The sequence below is a fragment of the Notolabrus celidotus genome, chromosome 9 (genome assembly GCF_009762535.1).
Source record: "Notolabrus celidotus isolate fNotCel1 chromosome 9, fNotCel1.pri, whole genome shotgun sequence".
Classification (NCBI taxonomy): Eukaryota; Metazoa; Chordata; class Actinopteri; order Labriformes; family Labridae; genus Notolabrus; species Notolabrus celidotus.
The window spans coordinates 28921585-28947270 of record NC_048280.1 but is presented as its reverse complement, the minus strand read 5'-3'; the positions used below and the strand labels follow the sequence as shown (position 1 = coordinate 28947270).

General features: G+C 43.2%; 1 protein-coding gene across 1 annotated transcript in view; it reads right to left on the bottom strand.

Moving 5' to 3' along the window:
• fbrsl1 (fibrosin-like 1) overlaps window positions 1-25686 on the bottom strand; it is a 492137-nt gene that overhangs the window by 81486 nt on the left and 384965 nt on the right. Inside the window, exon 15 of the mRNA XM_034691889.1 lies at window positions 17232-17261. Within this exon, the coding sequence (XP_034547780.1) occupies window positions 17232-17261 (30 nt within the window). The remainder of the gene's footprint in view (window positions 1-17231; window positions 17262-25686) is intronic.

Genomic DNA, 25686 nt, shown 5'->3' with positions numbered 1-25686 from the left:
ACAGTGTTGCTACTGCTACTTTGGAAGACTCATAATCTCAATATCTTCCAAATTGCTGCGTTAGAAATAAATTCGGCCCCCTGTACAGTGTGTGCAGATCGAGAAATGAGCTATCCAGACTACACTCGTCTTTTGTACCAGGATGTAAACATGTTTATTTCTGCTGTAAAGATCGTCTTTTTTGAATTGGGGTATATTTGGTTTCTGGTACTTCCGGAGCCAGCCTCAAGCGGATCCTTGATGAACTGCAGTTTTTAGCACCTCCGCATTGGACTCATATTTTTAGACCGGAGGTTGCCGCTTGCTTATAACTGAAAAAACATCAGTTTTTATATTTACATTATATTGAAAGATATGATTACCTTGTCAGAAGAAAGCAGAATAAGATATGTCATCAGCTAAAAGTACCTCTGCAGGCACAGGAAAAAAATAGTAAAGAGATAAGATGTATCACTTTGTCCACAGGGGGCGCCAATATCAACACAAATCACAAGAGCTTTTAAGAAGGTTCATTCATTTCATTCTTCTTTGTGACTATGAATTTTCCCTACCCTCACTAAGCCTGATTACTGTGTGTTTTTATTGACAGCCATATTGATTGAGCTTTACCACAGAGCATAGATGCATTAAAAGAGAGCATACAGCTTAAGGGTTAAATCATCAAACTATGCATGGTCTGCTGTGGTTATTAATAAAGTTAATATTGAATTCATGAATGATTAAGAACAAAAAGTGGGTTACTGCTTAGGAACTGTATTTAGACTATCAAGGTTGGAGCCATTCACCCACACATTCAGTTCTACCAACATGCAAATCTAGCTAAACAAACAATGTACCTGGACAATGTTTTGTTCACACCTCAGTGTAGTAAAAGGACACCAGAGGACAATTGTTTCTGGCGGTGTGCCCAGTACTGAGGCTGAGGCCGGGGTCTAAACAGTGTCGGGGAATATGCCTGGTGACAGATGCTCGGGAGACAAGGGCCACGGCGGAGGTCCAGGGAGAGCAATTAGCACAAACGAAGCGGCTATGTCGTTAGCTGGTCTTTATTAGCCTCGGTGATCAGTTCAGAGGCCATTAGTCTCCTGTGATCAGAGGCTTCCCTGCTGGCTCGGCCCATTACTGCTATTTGTGATCTTGCATGCACATTGTTTCAAGGTGGAGAGACCCTTGCGACATTAAAAGTGCAAAACAGTTACTGATGCTCATTTCCTGATATTCTGGATGCTAATTACTACAGTGGTTACATGTGGAGGAGTAAAATCATGTGTTCAAGAAACTGAAAACGAACAATTCCGTCTAAGTGGAAAGTGTTCTCTGGTATGTTTTGCATGTAAAGTAGAACAATATGGCCCAGCAGAAGAGATTCATCACTTTTAACTAAATCATATTTCTTGAGATTGAGTGGATGATTTTAGAGTATAAAACTTTAAATCTTCATGATTTACCTAAACTGACTAAAATACAACTCGAAAGTTAAACAACCACTTTTAGCCAAACTCATTGCTTTCTCTTTGAATTATCTACTCAAATATCTGGCTTACTGCTCATATTATTGCCCTGACTCGTCCCACTTTTCTATTGAAACTGATAATTCAAAAATAAACATCTGATAATGTTTTGATCAGAATGATTATCATACTGTAAATGAGCACTGAAGTAATGTTCACTGTCATCTTCCCATCTTTTGGTTCTGCTGTGTACGTTTTATTTATCTTTACAACTTTGGGAAGTCTCTCATCTACTCAGACGTTCCTAATGCGTTGGGACTCGTAGTACAGAACGTCTTGCTCTGTACCTGGTGTGATATCAGTGGCTGGTGGGGGGCTCGGGGACATCTTCTTGTACACCTCTCATCTCTGTCCTGTGTTGCATGCTGGGAAAGAGCCGCCCCTGCGTGTTGTTCCTCTCCTATGCCCGGGCCCTGAGAGACTCCCCCGCTAATGTTCCCCTCCTGTTTTACAACAGTACTTCCTGGAACAGCCCCCCTACTAGTCATCAGATGCTACATTAAGGGAGCACTCTGAAGTCTTCCTGCACCACTAAGGGCCCCTGATAAATAACTTATGGGGGAGAGGATTCAAAACATCTCTCCTATTACTAGCCTCGATTCATTTTTTACAGTCCCCCGAGCCTCCCATCTGTCCTGCACTTCAAACGCATCTGAATGCTCTGAGATACTTTCCCTATTCCATCCTATGGGATCCATGTGAAGGTAGAGAGGGAGGGGAGGGATGTGAGGGGGGTGGTGGTAGAAAGAAAAGGAATATGACAGAGCCAGGAGCTTTGAGCAGCAGAATGTGCCGAAAGCATCTCTCCCATCACCTTCCCTTTCTGTGTATTCTCCACGGAGGGGAAGAAAGAAAGCATTTGAAGGAGAGGCAGAGGGAGGAGGAGGAGGGAAAGATTTCTGGTTGAGGCGGTATTGTCCAACTCAGAGCTGCCACTCTGTCAAATTACAACACGTCCAACAACTCAGCCTTTTCTCATTCCCAATTACAAATTAGTCCATTAGGCTGTCGCTGCCTGTCCTTTCTCTCCACTTCTTCCTCTGTGTGTGTGTATAGAGCTGTAGGGGTGGGCAGATGGGAGGGGATCTTCCCTGGGTGGGAGATGGCAGTTTTAAGTCACATAACGAGACAAACAAGCAAACCAACAGTTGTAAGTTGATGTGATGTCGACAGTAATTGTCTTTGATGCGTTGGGGTGGAATGGGGGCGCGGCGGGTTGGCCTTGAAGTGGTGGTTATGGAATATAAATTGGGGCTGCCTGTTTTCTGAAGGAAGGAAAAAAATACAGACGGCCATCATGACAGCATTTTAGCCAACCATCCTATCAGCTTAAATGGGTTTTAAATTAGCAGTAAGAGCATGGCTAACAACATTCCTCAGCTGAATGGAGCCCACTCTGCCAAGAGAAAAGCATATATGTGACACGTATGGAATTTGATTGAGTCAAGATTGCTTTCACTGATCCCTTTTATTGAGACCATGATTTTTTCCCCAGCTTTTGAATCTGGCCTATTCACATCTCAAACAAATTCAATTTGAGCTACGGATCAAAGATGTGCATGAGACCCATTTAGTGTAGTGTAGGTGATATTAACTAGGAGACACTTATTCAAAAGGTGACAATCTGATTTCACCAACATCATTGGGATCTATAAAGATGTAATTATCAGGCTTTCACCTTAATGAATCGTCATGACTTCTATCCAACATGTGCATTTATAAAGGCTGAGGGTGGCAGCTCTGAAAGAGAATTTAATACTGAACAAATCCTTCACTTCCTCCGCTCTGCTAAGGCCAACAGGACCTCTCTTGTTACAATATATTACTGCAAAGACTACTGCTCCTTCTATTTGGAAAATCACGTGGTAGTTGATTCACACTAACTCCAGTGTCTCCCATCTGACCGCTAGAAGAACCAGTTACTAAATATCAACGCCCAGATGAATATTTCTGCCATGAATAGTACTGTGTGGATCTCAGTGAAAAGCACAACCACTGTGCTTTGAACTCATAAGTCTGGTCTCATTTTGCCACTAGGAGAGTAAAGCTAATGAAATCATGCAGGAATTAAGTTGTTTAAGGGCTAAACTGCGGTTCTTGGCGGCCGATAATGAGCATGCGATGCGGGTAGCCCCCCTCCAACCTCCTCTGTCTGTGTTGAGCTACTAGCATCGCTTTCATCATCCATCCAGTCTGAAAAAAACAGGACACAAGCAAGTCTTTCAAAGGACAAATACAGTGTGGGGTATTTTGGGGAGCCTGGGTGAACTTAACAAGCAGGGATCTTACAGATTTAAAGGTACTGCTAAAAATTTATGTAGGCATGTTTGGACAGGGGCCACAGTGAACAGCTTGGCCAGCTGAGCAACATCACAGCAGGGCGCCTAATAAGCTCAGCGCAATTTTTCACCCCATATTTTATCAATAAAAAAAGCAGTTTAAACAGCCTCCCCCCAAACCGCAGCCGCTGCACTGCCTGCCATCTGGAGCCCTCTTTCATTTTATAATCCAACTGTCATTAAAATGCTTCTTGGCAGTTTACAGCTCGTTCCCCCTGTGCAGATGTGGAAGCGATCTTCAGACGGGGCCCTCTGATCAAAGTATTCGCTGCTGTCAGACAGAACACTTACCACCCTCAGGCTACCTTCCAGTCCTATCCGGGCTTAATGCCTCCCATTATTTATTTATTTCCACACTTCTGTATTTATCAGGTGCACCAGTGCCCATGTGAGCTCCACAAGCTGGCGGCAGTTGCCTAGAGGTTACAGAGGCAGGCCTGGGACTGAGAGGCTGCAGGTTAGAAATGCTGTAAAGACAAGCACGTAACCTCTGGTGAAGCAACTGGCGGAGACGCTTCAGTAAAAAGCAGATGGTGAAACAAAAAAAAGCCAAGCCTTCAATCTGACTCTTCACTTCATTTTTGCTGTTTGGAGAAAAAAAAGGCTGACTTTATTTTAAGGTTCAGATTAAGATTAACTTCCAACTCAAAAGCAGCCATTAGCTTTTAGGATTCAGCCCATTACTTAAAGAACAAATATTTTATTCTCAAAAACAAGAATGAGTCAACCAGTGTCGGATGAAATGGAACTACTTAAGATCATGAGGAATGAGAGCACTTTCTGTACAAATGTGCTCTTTAGACTGAAACTTTGTCAACACTCAGCTGTTTTCTGTCTGCAGGATTTCAGCCATGTCTGTTATTTACCATAAAATCAGGAGTAAAAGTCGCACTGGTACGTAAGACACAGTTTGTTTTAAGGACTGTCTGTGTATAGGACGGAACTCAATTTGAGATGTTTTTGGATAATAAAACAGGTATCAAAGCGCCTCAGTTTTACAGTAAAGTATTGCATTTGTATCAGTAGAGCACCAACAAGCTGAAAAACACTGCAAACAATTGAATAATCTCTCAGGCTGTAAATATGACGAGAACAAATACGGCTCTGTGAAAATCTGTCACTGTCATATGATTGGGAAAACTCACTAACAAGAGATAAATGTGAGCTTTGTAATCTAATAACATGAGCGTTTCTGGCAGCAAACACAAAGGTGATGGCAGTAGGTCAACCCGTTGGCAGAGTCTCTGTATCATATCACTCTGCCACATTCACTGTGTGCACACGCATGACTTGCAGGCTGCCCGGCGACCCACGGCCTCCTCACTGATGTGGCGCGGCGGGGATGGCGGTAATGCTCCGACCGGGTGTTGATTGAGCTCCCCTAAAGCCAGTGACGCATGTTGCCTTTGTTTGGCAGTCGTCCCGGTGTAAAAACTAGGGCCATATTCTGCCTGTCAGTGCCATGTGTTCGCTCTCCTCAGAGCACAGCGGCTGATGCCACTCAACCACCCAACCCCCCACCCCCTGGCATCTCTATGGGCACCGCAGGCCTCGCAGGTCTGCGCTAATGAAGTCAAATTAATTTAATGGATGCCCGTGTTGCCTGCGTCTGTGCTGCTTGGCAGGGGGACAGTTTCAATGCTGGTCTCTGTCTGTGGCTCTAAAGCTCATACATATCCAGGAGCTGCTCTACCTCTCTGCTGAGATGGGCTAGCATATCGGCCTCAGTTGTGCCAACGTGCCCTGCAGGACTGAGAATTGATCTTCAATGCACATAAAAGTTTAAGAGGCAGAGAGAGCTTGACAGTAAACTCCATAGAGGGGCCAGGTGTGTCCACTAATTAAAGCTCACCAAAAGTCGAAGGGGAAATGACTAGCAAATGAACATGAGTGACAGCCATCGTTAATACCTGCTTCCCGCTGCCCCCTGAGCCTTAAAAAATCCTGCACTAACTTTTATGGGGCACCCTTTGATAGGATAATTATTTTTTTTTCCTGTAATCTTTCAAGCCCTTTACCTTCTCCCCCGGCTGGCCCAGATCAAAGCAGCCTGGTTCTGTGCATAAGGGACTGCAGTGGCTGGGTTTTCTGGCTTAATTGAAGGCAGCTGGCCCCTCCATGTGTGTGTCTGCGTGTGTGTGTGCGCGTTGGGTCTGATCTCAGCATGCTCCCCGGGGTTCTCGGCTTTCCACATCACATACACACTTGCCCACGGAAAGTTCCCTCCAGAGCCCGAGTGACGCGAGGGCCTGCGGGGCCTGAGGTCTGGCAGTCGCCGGGCCATCCACAGGCATCTGAGTGTTTAGATTGACTTTGAGATGCTCAAGTGGTTAGCAAAAGAAAGCTGGAATATGTTTCTCTCAGTGGGTGGGAGAGAGGCTCAGACTTCGTGCACTGTCCATCATCACCGTAATGAGGGCTGCAGATGATCCTCCCCATGAAGATGCACATGTGGTGAAACTTGGCTCAGCAGGCAAAATACAGTGGCAGATACAAAACAACAACTGCCTATGACTTTAAGATTAATGTGTGTGGATTTGCCTTATAAAATTTTTGAAAATTATGACCAGCATGTTTCTTAGCTGACTGGCTTCTTTGTGTGAGAAGGGAATTGAGTCTCTACAAACATTCTTTCACAGCCACGGTGGACATAAGCTCCATTTACTGATTTATTCCTGGCCCATGAGGAAGCACTGCTTCTTTGGGGAAACATTATCCACAATGGCACTGATTCCTAATAACAACAGGGAATTCTATATTTATCCCTGATTGCATATGCCATTTGTTGTGGAGGAAAGGCAAGTCGTCTTGCATTAGAGAAGTCTTCCGCAGACAAGCCAAGGCTGGGACAGACACGAGTGTTGGTGCGCCAGCTCTAAACGCACACAAAGTCTGTCTCGCATTTCCAAGCCAGAAGAAATGTGTAAGTAATTACAGTCCAACCATGTTTATTGAATAAAACCCCACTTAGACATTATGTTTATGCACGATCAGAAACACTCAAATCTTACATCCACGTACACAAGAAACATTTGGGCCCTTTTTCTCTTTCCACAGAACATCTGTGCCCAATATGGAGTCAATTTTACTTTTATTACTCATGTGGAAAAATGTATATAGTGCTTGGATTGTTATTCAAACACAGGCCGGCTTGAAAAACAATGAAGTCTGTGCCATGCTGCTTTGGAGCCCAGTGAACACAAGGTTATTCAGTTTAGCCGCCTGTTTTAACTTCTTGTCCTTAAACTGCGATGAGATTACTCCCTGGGCTGTTAGCATTTAATTGCTAGTAAGTGTTGTGTTTAAACTGAGCGCATCATGCAGATGTTATTAATGATGTTATGTTTATAATTTAATTACTTTGTAGAATAGTCAGTTATGCAACCAGTAAAACCTGCAGCCGTTTTAATAACACACTGTAATTTGATTCTATTAAAAGGTACAGTGAGGAGTTTTCACGTTGTGGCGAATCTTGAGACACCTTCGGCTAAATACAGTTGTGTTTTTCCAGGATGAAAACCGCATTTCCCATGAGAACCATAGCCCCACTGTTGTAAAAATGTGGATCTTGCCGATGTGGAAGTGAATGAATTAACACAGATCTACTTTCTAACATCTACTTTTTAACACTACTTTTTTGTGCCAGACAACTTGCATGATGCAGAGTGATGAGCTGTATTTGATGAGCTGTATACTATATTGACTTGTTGCTATATAAAACTATTAACTGTAACATGACGACAAAAAAAATTGGTCAATTTGTTTTATTCCACTGGCTAGCTGTTTTCCCTGTCACAGCTCTGGTGTCATGATGTGGGCTCCAGTGCATCAATAAATGTCTGAACAATGTAAATATGCACACAGTTTAACTCTTTAGTCCTCAAAGAGCAGTGAAGCATTTAGGAACTAGATAAACATTAAACACTGCTGAACACCATTAAGGTATTTTAGCTAGCAAAGCTCTAGTTTTAGAGTTCTCCATCTAAAGCAATGCAACAGAAAACGTTCATCTATGTGCTAATCCTGCTCCAGTATCACCCATGAAACCACAACATATAAACTGAAACTTTTCTACAACTTGCTAACCTACTTCTCACTGCCAAACTATAACAGAGTTACAGACATAGCCATTTCCAGGTGAGTGCCAAATACCAAATTTTTTTCCAACTTAAACCTAAGTCTGACCTGACCTGAACTTGGTCACTAAAATTTAGTATAAATAAATAATCAATCTTCTTTATGATAAACTCATTTTACTATGAAGGTTAAGGAGAGGCATCAGTATAAAAGTGACACTATTTCACGTTAATTCAAAGAGTCCTCACAGTGCCTTTAATGATTTTGTAAATTAGAGTCAGTCATTCAGCAGGTCAAAGTTGAAGCCATTTCAACAATACACATTAATTTGATTATATTTCAATACTGGAGCTATTTGCAACTTGCAGTTATAACAATTCATTTGAACATTCAATTTGTATTCCCAAAAGTAATCAGGTGACAGCAGAACCTTGAAAATATATACTGTCTAAAAATAATGCAGAATAAATGTTATAATCTTCCTATATTACCATTAATGTTCTACAGAAACAAACAGTCCAGTTAGGTGGGATTAGGGATGGAAATTGACATGATTTTATTGATGGCAAGTGTTATCAATTCCGCTTATCGATGCAATTCTAAATCGATTCCTGTGAGTTTTCTACAGCTTGCATGCTATGTGCTAATGCTAACATAGGACAGGTCATATGTAACTACACTGCTCTGCTGAGATGGGGAAGCACTCATTGACCAGTGTTTCAGTTAAAAGAGTAACCCTGTTAACTGGGGACTTTCACTCAAATCTGTCTTTGGTATTCAGAGTTAAAACTATTGAAAACTCTCTCTCGAATGCTTTTACGTTTTCATAAAAGAGTTATTTTATGAATATATTTTTTCATTATTAAAAAAAATAAAGCTAGGATGCATTCACTCTTTTCATGTTCGAACAGGTGTTGTAAAATTCAGCTGCATATCATCAGATAACAGGGTCAGTCTTTAAACCAAAATCCGTCTGAATAATTTAATACTATTCAGCGTTGCAAATGTTTTAGCACGTTGCTGGTGTTTACACTCTTTCTTAAAATCACAAAGCCACAGATATTGCACGTTGCACTGTTAGCGTCATCACTTTAGACCGCTTCTCTCTCCTGTCCGCCATGACTATGTCCTCGACTCCTTGGTCATCGTTTCAGTTGACTGCCTCCCAATGTGTGACATCATTGTTATGCAAAGCACGCAGTCTTCAGTGGGAGGCACTGATAGGGGAACCATTAAGAATAAAAGTGAATGATGTTGATGGCTCAAAATAGTTGGAACCGGCTGTCATCTGGAGCCGGTTCTTGATTCCTATCCCTAGGTGTAATGTGTCACCACAGCTGACTCAATACTTCACAACTGGTCTTGTTTGATATGACATGCCACGCTTTCTCTATCACTGTATCATCGAGCAGATGAGCCATCTAGCAGAAAATTGTGCAATCGAGCATTCCACCTGGCCTGTTGGTGAAAAACTGTCCTATTACAGAACCAGGGCTCTCAGGTGGGAAAAAAACAGTGTTTGAGGAAAACAACCTCTAAAAGTGGATCTGGTTGAGGTGGAGGAAAAACACATACCAAAACCAGGTGTTCATCCAGGCAACAATAACTCCCTCAATAACAATGATCACAAGAACATGGGTGAGTGGTGACAGGATTTTTCTCAAAGAGTTGGACAGAGGACGTGAGTATGTGAGTGTTTGTGTGTGTGTGTGTGTGTGTGTGTGTGTGTGTGTGTGTGTGTGTGTGTGTGTGTGTGTGTGTGTGTGAGATGGCTTGAACAGAACAAAGGGACAACTATTTGTTCTATTAACACTCTGCCAACACAAACAGCTTCACTGAGAGGAGGCAGTAAGTGAAGGAAGATTACAGTCTTGATGCCATGTTATGTTTTCACACCTCCCGTGCTCTGAGTGGCTGGCGTGGTTTGGCTTGTCACAACCCTTCTATTTTCATCCTAAGAGCCAACATCAACGCTAACCTTTGAGAAAGAATCCGAACCAGGCTATTGGATGCCACATCAATGAAGCCACGGCCATGTTGACTGTCCCTGCGTTGCTGTATGACATGCATTGCTAGTGACAGGCCGTCTTTGCTGATGTCAGATGGCCGTGTCTGCTGGGTGGCCCTGCAGAACTCTCAAGTTTTTCTCTGTCATCACGCCTCTTCTTCCCAACATGCACTGGGGCTTGGTTTCACCGCTGAGGATGCCCTTACGCTCACTTCCTCCAAGCTTGTACACAAAGACACACACATTGCATTCTTCGTGGACTGAGGCTGTCTCTCTTCATGTCAGAGACAAATCCAAATGGGCCTCCTGATCGCAGACTTACATGCTAAATGCACAACAGATGTAACGCTTGACAAATAGGAAATTAAAAAAAACAATGAAAACAAAATAGGCCATCAGAGCCCACATGATTTGGAGCTCAACTGGAATGCTTGCTGCAAACAACTCAATAAAATTTAAAGAGATAAATGTTTCAAGGTTCTTGGTAATAGTTGGATCTGAGGAACATTATGAGATGTTTAATGCTGGCGGATCTATAAAGAAGGAACGGCGTGAATTTCTTGCAAAACCTCTTCTTCATTTTAACTGCTCAAGTTAGGCCTTAAATCAAAACATTACAGCGAAGAACAGTTAATCTGTCAAGTAGGCTGATGTTTCCTTTTATCCTTTCTGTTTATTTTACTTTCAGGGTAAGCTAGAAAGTGAAAAGTGGAGTGAACTGAGAAAAAAGAGAGAGAAAATAGGGGGGAAGACAAAAGCAAGAGGAGAAAAATGACATCTCCATATTAAGGCCTGTGTTGCCAGTGTCAGTTCTAATTTCACAGCGCCTGTGGGGAGCTGAATGCAACCAGTCAGCTCTGGTCTCATCTTGTTCCTCCTCCATTTTGAATCAGGGCTGGCGAATCCCAAGCTGGGGGGGAAAGGAATATTACTGGCAAATTGGTTTTAGATTAAAGAAGGTGGCGAGGCATTCTGCTTTCTCAGCTCTTTCCCAGGTGCACTTAATCTAATTTCATTAAAGAGATGAGGACGGATGATCACTTGTGTCGAAACATTAAGCCAGTCCGTTTTTCCCGCCTGTAAAAAAACATTAAGGTTGTCAGTGGCCTGCTGGGTGGCCTGTTTGTTATTGAATATGATGACTCTTGGAGACCAATCTGAATCTTGCAAAGCAGCGGGGAGTTTAGGAGGGTTGTGTAGGAGGGGGAGCATACCTGCATGAATTTATATTACTATTGCTTTTTTCCTTTTACAAGATGGTGGCAGGGGGGCAGATGCAAAACCTAACAACAATGTAATGAAAGATAAAGTGCCGGTAATAAAGGAAGAGAAGAAAACACAATAGAAGGAAGGGGTTTAAAGAAAAAACAGAGAGCTGAGGGTGTTTGTGGTGTTAACGCATATGTTTGAAATCCCCATGGCATGCTTGTTTTTGTTGCACTGCTGGCTTCACGGGGTGAACCCCCCAAATACACGAGCTGGGAGGATACCATTAGCTGACGAGCCATTACTGATAAGCCAGTAGAGATGCTCCTACGCTGTGATATGGCATTCATTCTGCACACAGCGGGAAGATAAGGGGGTAGAGGAGGAATTAATGTGTCAATCAGAGCCTGTGTGCTGCCCTGGCAGATGAGTACACCGGAGCCATAAAAGAGCTCATAGACAGGATGTGGTAATGGTCCTTGGAGACTCCCACAGAGGCAGATACACTTTCTGCTGAGTGACTGCTCGGCAAATAGGACCAAATAGAATTAGCCAACCTAGGTGTCCTCCACTGTGGCTATCGTGATGCTGTGGTGGTGTTAAAGTGGTGGTAAAAACACCTGACACAAGGCCGCCGTGTACAAGGCTGCAGAGAATATCAGCGGCTCGCGCTAATGTTTCGCACACAGACAGACAGCCACTGTATTATTTGCACAGGAAAAAGAAAGGAAATTGGAGTAGCCATTGAGGACGGCAAAGTGGGGCCTGACGGAGATAGGATGACACTTCAGGGGAGTGCATGAACAAACTGAGATGGGATAAATCCCACTCTATTTCTTTCTCTGCCTCTCCAATGACAGAAAATGACTGTCTTGACTTGAAGTATCTCAGGCATGTCAAAGGTTGACAGGATTTGCTCTCTGATAGATTACAGGCGGAACAGGGAGGGGTAGGAACAGATTTTCAACATAACAACCTTGTGTTAAGAAACAGATTGGGCAATTTTTAATTCTTAGCAAGCAATCCAAACATTGCTTATCCTGAAATAACTTCCAGATTAACTTGTAAGTATGTTTCTGCCATAAATGAGTCATGAATGAACAACTAAAATCAGTTAACTGTTGAAAATATTTAATGAAAACGACAGACCAAAGAAAAAAGTCTAACTCAACTGTTATTAACGGTTATATCAGATATGTGAACTCTTGTTCTCACCATTTGCATTTGACACATAATAAAGCAATCAAGTAATCCATGGACTGTTTGCACATTTCTATCAGAGACCTCCAGAATAAAGACGAAGCTACATCCCCTGCTCTGCAGCGTGGCCTTAAATAGACTTGACTACATAATGTCCCTGTATTGACACGCAGATCAGCCAACATGTGGTTAGTTGCGTTTAATTTAGCATGGCTATACGCTAACACACCAAGTGTTGCTTGACTAACTGTAAAGACAGAGAAAACCTTATTCTCTTTAAGGAATTCTTTCTCTGGATTTCTCCCAGCAATGCAGACATAAGCGAGGCAATTCAAGGTCAGGGCTGATCTTTCTTTAAAAAGAACATTGAATACTTGTCATTGTCAAACATCATGTAATCTCCGACATCAGATGACAAGTGTCCCAAGAAGAAATGCCAGTGATGAGAACACAATAGTCAGACTCTGATTGCTTGTTTCTTCAGGGCGCAGCCAATCAAACATAAAGATCCCCCTCACAGCAGCCCTGCACTGAACTTGAGCTGACCTGGCAATCTCCTAAGAATTCAAGTCTGACATGTTCTGGAAATACGTGACTGCGTGCTATCTGAGGCACTGCTTTGATACAAGCCAGCATTACAAGGTGCAACAATCTAAAGTGACTTCGCTGTGGCAGCATCTCGTCAGTTTTATTCAAATACAGTGTAACTGATTGCACCCTGGGGGCACACCTGGAAGCAATATTCTAATTAAGTTAATCTGTGAAATCCTGACAATGTGGGTGTTCAGGTGGCTGGTAATCTGATGTGAAAGGAGTCTTTGTTTTCATTGGAAAGATACAGGAGGAGCTGGCACCTGTTTCAGCAAAACGTTGCAGAAAATTATCGCTGTCGAGTTATCCTGAGAGCAGGCAATTACAAATGACAGTGTTTGTCTTTTTCCTCAAGGAACCCAATTTTTACACCATCCATTTTTTCAGCTTTTTGTGATGGCCTGTCAAAGTATTTTTCCCCAGTCTTCTTTCCTCAGCAATTTGCTACGGTTGCTTCACAACTCTCATCAACTTGATTATGATGAAATGTGTTTCTGAGGAAACGAGAAGGTCAGCACGGTTTCAGCCTTTATCCAGATGTTCTTTTCTCATCACAACCATGGCAACTTCACCCACATCGACAGTGAGTTTTCAAGTCTCAATTAATCTTGATTGGAAACTGTTTACTTACGCTTTGGTTGGCTTCAAATGAAAGCGTATCTTTGTTTATTACCCCTGCTCCAAATGAAAAATTAAAGTCATTCTAACAATAAAAACATCCAGGCTTACCTTTGGCTGCCAATTCAGGAGAATCAGCTTTCAAATTAGGTTTTCATTTCATATGTGGCTACTGCCATAGGCTACCATGTTGGGTTTCGTTTTGCTTCATGAAATATAAAAGGTGAAACATTAACTGCAAGTGTTGCTTTTAACAAAAGCAACTTTTTTTCCTAGGTAATAGAAGGAGTCTCTTCTCCAGTGGAAACCCCTTAAAGGGACAATGACTGAAAACATCAGCAAATGTCGCTGCTGTTTCATGCTGGCTGCTGAAGCAAAGCTAATGTTAGCTAGCAGCAACTTGGGAGGATTTTTTCAAAGGGTAAAGTTTCCCTCTTCAGCCGTTTCACACATGATCTCCTGACATGTTTAAAAAATAGTTTCAGGACATCAAGGCCTGTATGTTTCCTGAGTTGCTTTTATTAAGTGTACTCAAGAGTGGGAAACTGTCTGCGATGCAAGCTCTCACAAAACGATACAGTCAGGGTTAACGGATTTCATCTTTCTGTCAGATTCTTTCACACATACACAAAAAACTAAACAATGATGGAAAACTTCTACAAGTGTGGTGAATGAGTTAAAGGGGCTTAAGTTAAAGAAGGAGACATATTAACTAAGAAGTCCTGATTTAGATCATTGGCAGGCCTGAATGTGTTACTTTATTTAAACGTCAGTTTTAAGATTAAAAGACGGTTCAGGGTTTGCACTGTTAATCTTGAAAAATCTGACATGCTCATATGTGAACTGACAGAGTTGTTGGTTGTTGTAATTGTTGCGCACACTGATATGCATATCATTACTTTGACTAGAAGAGAGAATGAAAACTAGGAACTAAAGACAAAGGTTGATGAGACACAAAGTTAATGAAGGAACTGGGTTTGAAAATCGACTGAGTGAGCACTGGCCCGGGTTTCAACATTAACTTTGGTTGAACACAGGGTAAAATCCGATATCTAAGACCTCAACCATTTCTGAACCTGACTGTTTAACCAACATCTTCAAAAAACTTTCACTTTTCATCCACTTTTCAACGTCTTTTCATTGATGGCCATACTTGTCTTCTCAACATGTATTCGTTGGAAAAATGCTGACTGAAGATGAGCCATGATAACTAGTCATTGACTGATGTGACATCATTGTAGTCAAATACATAGTGTCCCTGTCAATTCATTATCTGTTTTTTATGAGATTCCTAAAAAGTATTAAGTAGTATCTCACCTTGTTCCCACTTCTATGTCTTAAGTGTTTATCTTACAGTGTAAGTACAAAGTAACTTGGCAGGTAGTTGCTCTAACACACTTGCCATCAGTGCGTCAAGTTAGAGCAAAGTCTGAAGCGGCACTCTGGCTCTTGACAGTGGACTGTGTGATAATTGGTACAAAACTCAGCAATCCGACGGCTGAAAACTTGGCAGCAATGTCCAATAGAGCGCCGTTTTTTGACTTGTATCCCAATCCAGCTCAAACTACTCACATAAGTGGTGCCAAATTTGGAGCTTTCTACTGAACAGACAGAGTCTGACACCTAACCAACAACATGGCAACACCGCAGAGTTTCCACAACACTGCCGAAGCATTGCTTGTTTTTCTCTCTTGTATTTTCTTTAAGCTGTGTTGTTTAGTACCATGGTATCAAACTTTTATATATTAAATGTCAAAATGTGTGACACTATATAGTACTGTTAGAAGTCTCTAGTAAGTGATAGAGCAGGAAGGAAAACAAAACCCTGAAAAGAAACACTGTGAGAGCTTCCTTCCCTCTCTACCCCCCACAGTGATGCCAGGGTGCCGCATGGAGACTGACAGGCCTGCATCGTCTCTCTGTCGTGTCAACTAGCTAGCGCCCTCGGTTCCTTCTCGCTTCAATGAAGAGATAAAAGCCTATTGACTTGCCAGGCTACAGTTAATGCAAATTGGGCCTGCTATCAATGTATTATTTATGGGGAGAGCAGCAGACATTTCCACAGAACTGGGAGCTAAGCTTACAGGAGATTAGGCATGCTATCTCATTCATTTACCAGGGAGTAATTGCTAAACTGTGGAGGAATTAGAATGCATGAGGTTCCCCAAAGGCATTTCATCTTGTAACCAGGTGGCTGCCATCAGACAACCACCTCCAAGCCTGGGATAAACAAATACACAGAAGTAAAACTGATACACTACATCTGTCAAAGTGTAAAATGGTAAAAGCTGACAAGATGACATCACTGAAAAATATGTGTGCACTGTCTGAAGCCCACCAAGTTTCTGGTAATGCTAGCTCCAGTTTTGCTTTCCATGTTTAAACATTTGTGGAAAAACGATGAATGAATTCAGATCACGTGTAGCTGTGGAGAGTTAAAGTCACAATGCTTTCAAAGATTTGTCAATAAACTCTGAAGATTGTCTCATATATATTCTCTACATTAATTTAAAGGGATGGTTTTGTTGTATTAGGCATTTGTTGATAGTCTGTGTATTACCCACAGGGGATGCCGGTCAGCTTCACCACTTTGTTGCGAGCCAGGATGGAGAACTGGGACACAAGCAAGGCTATCAACCGCTGCAGACGGGGCCATATGGCCACGTAATTTGGCTAATTTTTAGAGACTTTGACCCAAGCACTTCGCGGTTTAAATGTACACTCTACTTTCTGAATCAGAGGATACCAGAAACTCACATATGGCTGCAGTCAGTCACCAACCAGTGTTTCCTGCCTCACTGAAATCTGCTGTTTTAGTAACTGTCTTCAATTTTCAGAAGTTAAATCAGACCACCAGAAAAGCAAAAAGGAAGTACATCTTTAAACTAAGTTGTCTGCTACTATTGCTTTTTATTGCAAAAGGACACAATCCATTGTCTGCATGATATGTTTATGATGATATGTTTTTAGACTTACTATTGACAAATAGTAACACTTCAAAAAAAAAACTATCCCTTTAACTGAGCAAAATTGGAACAGCAAAAGTGATCGCTATAGTCCAGGTTGCTACCTTTGATGAGTTCAAAAGTAAAGACATCCTGATATACACATTTAACCCTCTGTTTACAAACTTTTCATCTGTTTTTGCAGAAAACAGACAAGTATTTCTTTGACTTGAGCAAATGCATCTTTGCAAAACTCTCCAGTTTTAAACTAAAATGATTACACAAGTCACAAAATGTAGACTTATGTTACTGCTGTATAGAGAAATAAAGAAACAAGTAAATAGAGGTGAAATGTGTCTTGCAATAACATATAATACAGACTCAGTGAAACTCTTTGTCTGGAGCATTATAAGCTGTGATCTAAGCTTGGAGACATATTCAAGACATATTCAGACATAAATTGCTCCAAACACTGCAGATTCCATTTTTTTTTACTTCGTAACATCCAAGACTAACAGTGAAAAACAACTTCTTTTGCAGTTTCCTTGTCACTTTCTGTAAAATGCAAATTATCAACAGTGGTGGAAGCAGAAGATTGTCTTTTACACCTCGTCTTTTTTCTTGCTAACAACACAGTGTGACTGTCTCTCCTCTAGTTTAGAGCTCAAATTTGTTATTCACAACTCTCATCCACTCCATGTCGGTGGGTGAATAAACACAGGAAATGCAGTCTTACCTTGCCGTCAATGTCACTCTCGCTGTCACACTGTAACAGAGAAGAGACAGACATGAGATATATAAGGAATTATTCATCTGCCCCCCCCCCCCCCAAGTAGCCCATAATCAGTGCAGATGTTATTTTTGTGTAAAACTTCTCATTCACTGACAGCTTTCAGAGCAAACAGCAGAGGATGAAGAGGGGAAGGAAAGTGTGGTAGTCTGAGAGTTTTTCATGTTTCTAAAGCAGCACAGCCGCACTGAACGCCATTCTGGTGTTTCTGTTGTGAATTCAATGCTGCAAATTTATAAAAGATCAAAAATGAATCACACGATACACTGAGTTCCATCATAAAGAGCCTGTTCGATGACTTTAAATTCAGCTGCAGCTTGTCATTTAGCCTTTTAAGAGTGCTTTAAAATTGGACGATAGTATCTCAAGGACAGAGAGCGCTTAGGCTCTCTGAATACTCAAACACAGTGCCTATTAAGTTTGGTATTTCAAATCCACCCTATGACAAACCTGCCTTTAATTTCTATCTCAGACTTTTCAGGGATAAAGGAACTAAAGAACAAGAGGTCGTATTCTGAGAAATTCCTTGTCTAGCACGGCCAAAGGCCAATTTGCAGCCTGTTCAGCGTGGAAGTAAAATGGGTTTTTCTCCAACACTTGAAATTTTGAAGTTATTTTACCGTGAAAATAAAAACAGATCAGGCTCAGAAGTCTTCAGAAGAGGTGCAACCTTTAAAAAACTGAATACAGTTAGACCTTGTATCTGTCACACAGAGGGCCACAGCTTTTCATCCCTCACATGTTCAGAGGCAGAAAAGTATTTTTAGCAAATAAATTAAAATAATGATGACATGAATACTGGAAATTTGATTCATCTGCAGTCGTAAATAATGTGAGAAGTCACAGTGAAGTCAATGACCCAGGAGTGATTTAGATTCTTTACCTTTCCCCATGTTCAGCACCTACAACATACATCATTTCCTTCTAAAATGTGGTAACTTTGATTATCATGTTAAACACATTTACTTATCTATGTCAAACCCACAACTCCTTGCTTCCGTTTCTCACACATTCATTTGTTTCTAAATGCTTTTGGTTGCTAACTCTCTCCCATTGGACAATAGAGGGGGAAGTTTTGGAAACAGGAGTGGTTGAGCGGTGGTTGAGTCCCACTGGACCTCACAGCAGGAAGCATGAGGAGCAGAGCAATTCAAGCGAGGAGCCACATAGAGACGGAGAGAGGGCCCCCAGTGAAAAACCGCCATCAATCTGTCAATTAAGTTCCTGTGGCAACATATTTAAGTGGAGCCTCTTTATTTTGTTTGACTCCCTTTCAGAGCCGGGCACAATGAGCAGGGAGCCGGGTCAATGGAGGCACAGCGGCCCTTTGTTCAGAGTGCGGTGGGTCCAAATGTATAATTAAGTAACGAGAGTAATCAGTGCAGGGGCTCAGTGGCCAAGATCTCTCAGGAGGGGAGAGTGTGTGTGTGTGTGTGTGTGTGTGTGTGTGTGTGTCTGTGTGTGTGTCTGTGTGTGTGTCGGGCTTCTGTGCTATGCTCAGTGATTCATTCAACTATGCAAAGACAAGAGATACAGCAGGAGTCCTTGCTGGCGGGAGCTTTAAGTGAAAAACATCACCACCCCCTCAGGAGGTTTTATTGTTGTGTATAACAACTAAGAGAAATGCCTGAGCTCTTATTGTTCACACTGAAGCATTCTGACACAAGACATTATACAAGAGCATCTACTTTATGGAGGACAAATGCAGTAAAAGGATGTATTCAAAAGGAGGCTTTGTACTCGCTGACGTGATTGCTGTTCATTATTTTAGAGCTTGTGGTGAGATCAAGAAAGTAAGCGTGAAAGCATCGAGAAGGTGCCTTACAATACAGGAAAAATTACCTCAGTCGACACAGTAATTACCTCCTGTATGTCTCATGGTGTGCTTTGCTCCACAATTGTAGAACTATTTTGATAAATTGATATACCATAACGGAAAAAAGCACATTTAACTCCTTGACCAACAATAATATAATCAAAAACCTAACTCTTTCATAGTGCTCTAATCTATGAGAGCAAACCTGCATATATTCAGACTGAAAATGGGAAAAAAAGAGAAATCTTGGGCACATTTTTATGCAAAATGCCTTCTCTTCTCTTGGGGAATGTTTGCAAACCCTAATTTCTGGGCTTTTCTTGTCAAAGACCTTCATTACAGAGTGCAGGGCGTTAAGTAGAGAAAGTGGCTTAGGCTTCTTGTCAATCAATTCCCCATTCAGACGTGGGATTTGAGACAAATTAATTGTCAGCCATTTCTGTTTGGGTGAGCATCACAACCTGTAATCTCCAACTATTTGTTCACCCACCACTCTTGCATTTTATGTGAAAGGAGCCACTTTTAAAGCAGTGTTTCTCTCCGTCTCAATCCGTCTACGAAAAAAAGGTAAATTGATCTCATCTCAAACTTGGCCCGACCCACAGGAAACCGCTGTAAATGTATCTTTAGCATGCAGCTGAGCAGACAGTTTCTATCTCACAGCGGTGTGTGAGTTCCTCTCTATTACTGAGGGGGAGTTTAAACCCTGGGTGACGGAGATGAACAACTGGCTCGGTGTATTCCCTGGGTGCACGCTTGGCCTTGTTGTTGCAGCGGTAGCCATGACACTAGAGATGAGGCCTCATAAGGCTGGAGCTGGTGAGGAGGAAAAATAATATCAAAAGAGCACAGCGTGGTGCTTATCCTTTTACAAGAAGCATGCACTGCAGCAGAGCGTAAAGAGGAATACTATGGCTCAGACAGAGACAGAGAGAGACACAGCACAGCAGGGTGGAGAGAGGCAGGTGGAGAGGGGGAACAAAACAACAGTTAAAGCATGTGGGGGGGTTTCTATAGAAATGAAGGGAGGGATGCATAGAAGTAGTGTTAGAGCACTTTTTGTCAGTACTCTATGTGATTGCCCTGTTAGGCTACTACACTTGGTTGGGTCAAATAAAAGAAAACAATGAAGCTATAAAAGAATGAGAATGGCTCATGCTTGTGACTGCGTGGGTGTGGGAAGACAACCACGTCATTAAGCACCCTGTGCTTCTTTGAATATCTACACTGGGTAAAAGATTTTTCAACTAGACTATAAAAGAAAACCAAATGGTGAAATGCAAATGCACAACCACAAACAGAAAGCTCCCTGAACAGCACGTCTGGTGGTCAGGGGGGACATTGTTAAAATCGAAGAGATATGCAGCTCACTAAGCTGCCTGACAGGAGCCAAGCCCCCAGAGGTTTGTGTCTCTCATAGATGTTCACAAACCAAACAAAAAGAAAAAAAGACAGAAAAAAAGGGAAAAAATACTGGCTGGCTCTTCAGAGGCAGGGAGCAAGCAGAAACATCTGCACCTGGCAACCGCCAGCTATGAAGAGTAACGGGGGACTAGCTTCAGCGGATGGCTCATCCAAAATCCTCCCTCCCTGCAACCCACCTCCTCTACACCCCTCCCTGTGCTCAGCCAGTACATCAGACGGATGCATTTGACATTTACACAGCTTTCAACACTTCAGAGACAGGAGATTTATTCCGCCAGTGGCCCTGGATGCAGCCAGGCCTCGACCTGGGCTGGCCCCCATGACGACCCTGCAGATCAGGCCTGAAATGAGGCTGGGTTGCTGAGAGGGGCGCAAGAGTGGAAAATGGAGAGAGGGAGGGTGGGATGGATGTCCCGGTTCTCCTGGACATTTCCTCTGGCAGATTCCGATAGACGTGCAAGGGAAAGACAATAAGCGGCGTGTATCCCGCAGCAAATTAAAACGACTGGCCAAATTAATCACACAGTTCCACTTGTCACACTCGGAGGACAGTCTGTCATGAATTCTGCCTCAGAGATAGACAGAGCAGCAGAGGAGGAACTTGCCCGGCTACGCAAACGCTGGCACGGCGTCAACAACTGTCTGCCTGAATACTGATCGCAGCTCTGTACTTGCTGCAAGAAATGTATAAAAATTGGCAAAACAAAAGCTGCTGGCATTTAAGTGTCACTATTGGTTTCTACTCAGAATAATCAAAATAAATAAGTTGAATGAAAAAGAAAAAGGGAAAGAAAGCATAAAAGTTTTTTGTTTTTGACAATGAGTTTGTGAGAACAGCTTTCCATGCTGTTTGTCATTAGAGTTATTCGACAAGGTGCCATCAGATTATGTTTGCGACAAAGATAGGTGTAGAAATAGAGAAAGAACTGTCAGCCATTTTCACTTTTTGGAAGTTTCCAGCTTTCACATGGCCCTCGCACTATTTTGAATTCCTTGCAACACTGAGTTGATCTGTTCTTTAAAAGTATTAACATTGTTGCAGAGATTAAATGTAAGAAGGAAAACAATGAACTGCAGTTCAAAACTAAAGGGTTGTTAAAGGCTTGTTAAACAATGGGATAGCAGCAGCACTTTAACTCTTGCAGTTGTTGTGACAAGCCAACAACGCATGCATTTAGACATCTTCATACTAATGAGGGAAATAGCTTCATTTAAGTAGATATTTCTGTGCAGATATATCCTAAGGTACTCCAGATTGTAAAGGAAAGAGTACTGAAAAAACCTGATCTCCCAGAGTGAGAGCACACAGAGGGGGTAATGGTCCATTTAGATCACCGAGGACCAAAGCAGTGTCGGATACTCGTGAAACAACACCAATTTCCACACGCAATTTCCCTCCTGTGGATGTGGGGATGAGGTGTGGGGACGTAAGCGCTGTGGACACTCTGATGGGGCGTGGAAGCAGAGCCTAAGGTCCGCTGGGGGACCTCCTGCTGGGTCTGAAACATCAGCAGGATGTCTGAAGGTTTCTTTGGACTTGTGGGGAAGAGAAAGCCTTAGCTTTCATAAGTTACCAACAGAGTGGTTTGTTTCTACTCTCATGTTCTTATCCTCTCTGAAAATAACTTATCAAGCTTTGAGTCACAAAGTTAGAGGCGGTGGTATGCGTGTGTGCTTCCATGTGAAGTTCTTAATGTGAGTGCTGGTGTTATAATGGCTCACTTAGCTATTTAACTATCTCTAACACAGAGGGGAAAAAATCCAGTGATTGCTCTTGACCCTACTACCTGTATCTGAAAACAGCACCTAGCAAAAGTGATTTGATCATAGGATCAAATCTATACAGCCATTTGACCCTTGACCTCCCCTGCAGGCAGCATGGGAAGTCAGCTGATTACCCTGGGTCAGCCCGGGAGCTCTGGATTAGGAAAGTATTGATCCCAGTGAAGATGTAGGCTCTAGAGGGAATGAGATTGAGAGAAAAAGCTCTGCCGGGTAGAAATGATATCGACCAGAAGAGCAGGCCTAGACAGGCTCTCACGTTAAACCATATTTGAGCCTGGGACCTCGCAGTGGGCTGTGCAAACAGAGAGATGGCTTCAACAAAAGCTCCTTTTTACAGAGGCCTGTTAAAAGTGGACAGAGAGAGAATGAGAGCGAAGGAGCACTGCAGAAGACAAGCTCAGAGAAATGCTCTTCGCATTAGCCAGACACACAGAGGCCTCTGGTTCAGAGCCGACACACTTAAGGGAAGAGTCAGCGGGGGCCATGTAAATCAAGCTCTGGTGAGGAGAGATATAGTCCTGACCTGGGGCCAAACTAAGCAGACTTTTACATTACCCAGAGTCCATGTAAACAGCGCTGGGACCTGGCAGCAACTCTGTTTTACTTCCATGCAAAGTATGTGGTGAGGCTGAGGAGGAAGAAGGGGAGGGGGAGTACGGACAGATTGATGGTGATACTTGTGGGGGTAAACTTGAAGAGCTGTCCCCCTTCTTCACTAAATTAAAGGGCCGCCTTGTCCTTTCCAACAAGAAATCCCTCAACCTTTGCTTTCAGCACTCGCTGGGGGAGTGACAGAGCCAGCCGGGCTGCCGGTGTGATCCTTGGAGTAGTTTGGCGAGGGAAAAACAGACAGTAATGGCAGATGTATGAGGGAACAGGGAGCATTTATTCTGCTCAGAGAGAAAGAAGAAAAACTGCCAGAAACCTGGAGGGACAGGGAATACACAACTGTGTTATGAATATAGTCATGGAAGAAAAATGGGGACAGAGGTAAAAGAGAATAGGGGAAAAAAACAACACTGATTTATATATTTTTTCCAAACCTCGTCTTTCATGAAGCTCCCTTCGGCTTCTACTTGTCTCTACTGACCGTGTGACTGTAACAAGCTTGCTATCTTGCCTTCAGAGGCAAACACACACACACTTACACACTCGATACACACACACACACACACACACACACACACACACACACACACACACACACACACACACACACACACACACACACACACACACACACACACACACACACACACACAACCCTCAGCACCACCCAGTGTTTTGAGGCGGCCCCAGGCCTGGTGCTGCTGGGCTGCAGCAGCAGACACTGGGCATTGGAAATTTAAGTCGGGGCAGAGGAGAAATTAGGCGAGGAGGCAAGGAAATGGGATGTTGACTTGAACTGGCCCCGGGGGCAGCTGAGAGTCTCCCTGTGCAGCTCCGCTGGCTGCCTGACAGTTTGATGGAGCGAGTGGAGGCTTCCCCGCGGCCTGAGCCGCCGTTTCTAACACTGATGTAGCTCAGTGAGGAACAGATTGAGCCTCCAGGCATCACTCTGTACTGCTACTCCTCTCTCTCTCTCTCTCTCTCTCTCTCTCTCTCTCTCTCTCACTCTCACTCTCACTCTCACTCTCACTCACTTTCTGAACTGCTGCTACTAACTCTCTCTCACTAATCCTGTCAGAGAAACGCACAGAAACATGTACACTTTATACATTCTGGTGCATTTACATACAATGACTTACTTTACAGACACATGTGGACACTTTAAATCAAAGAAATAACAGCAACACCCACAGAGAGCTTGGCTCCGTCCTCTTCCTCCTCTTCCCTTCGACACTAATGTGATGAGCACTACAGATGCTGTTTACTGAGCTCTGGCCGATGCACAGGGGGAAGGAGAAGGAGAGGAGGGACGGGGTGGAGGAAGAGGCAGAAGGAGGTAGAGTAAGGGGGCTGGCAGGCCACAGCCATAATGAAAAGAATCTGGCGGCAGCCCACTGTGTGCTGGTCATGAGAAGCATGTGCCGCCGGGGGGCTCTACTGCTAATTTCAGGGGGCAGCCAAGCGTTTCACGCTCGACTTGTCATCGGGCCAGAGGGGGCATTCATACAGGGTGACAGCAATTGCGAGAGGGCGGGTGGGGGTTTGGGAAGGGGGGACTGAGGAGGGAGGGAGAAAGCTTGAGCTCCCTTCCCCCTCCTGCTACCTCCTGTCCCCCCTCTGCAATGATCAAACGTTTTTGTAGGAAGGGAACAGAATTACAAATGAGTGTTCTGTGGAAACGGCTGGAACCGGATTCAACTGCTCTCGACACTCTGCTCTCTCCTCAGGTGGCCATGAGGACACACCTTATCCTGCAACCCCTGCTGTCTACACAGGATTTAATGCTTGCATATTTTCAGTTAACATGACAATAATTATGCATTGCAAACACAGACAGCTTGTAAGCTCCTGACACAGGACGACCGCATGTTTGTCCGGCTGCACTCCACTTCAGAGAGATATGAATGACATTTTATATGTTAAAGCTTTTTGTTATACTGGTTAAAATGATCTTTATGTCCTGATGGCAATCAATGCATAATGTGTTATTAAAAAAGAGCGAGAAAAGCTGCTATCTACAGCCAGAGTAAAACTGGGAAAACACCAACCAATCAGCCTGTTTTGGTTCCCAAAATTTTAAACTATTCAAATCCCGTCTTGCTGTTCTGCCCGCCTCCTGCGTGTACATTCCCCGACGTGCACTCTGAGTCCCCGTCTTCTGCCTCTGCTTCCCCTGACTCTATTTACTGCCCCTCTCGGCCGACCTCAGGCCTGTCCCCTCTGACCCGATGAGGTGCTTTGCTCAGGACTGTAGTCCGGATCAGAGTCTAAAAAGCTCTCACCACGGGGGCTCTGACAAGTAGAAGAATGAATGACATTTACTAAGTCCTACAGAAAATGTATATGTACTGTAGCGTCCGTCCGGACGCTGTAGTGATCACGAGCCGATTCGTGAACACGTTTAGTTTTAATAACCGGTCACTGTCGGCCGTGATCACGCCAACCAACAAAGCAACAATCAATGTTTGAATGAATGAAGAACTTCTCCTCTTGTCTCTCCTCTCTCCAGCTCACACACTCTACACCTCTCCTGATGCCTTCACTAACCGTCAACACTGTAGGAATTAAGAACATCTACACTGAACACGTTTAACAAACAGTAGAGCTGTTACAGTATTATATGTGTGTTATAACTTTTCTCCTGATATTGTGTCACTGGTACAACTGGATAATGCTAGCATGACAGGTTTTGAATCAGTCACCATCATATGGTCGCAAGTCAGCGGCGCTTGTGCATGTGAGCGGGGGGGGCGTCGTTTTGGAGGA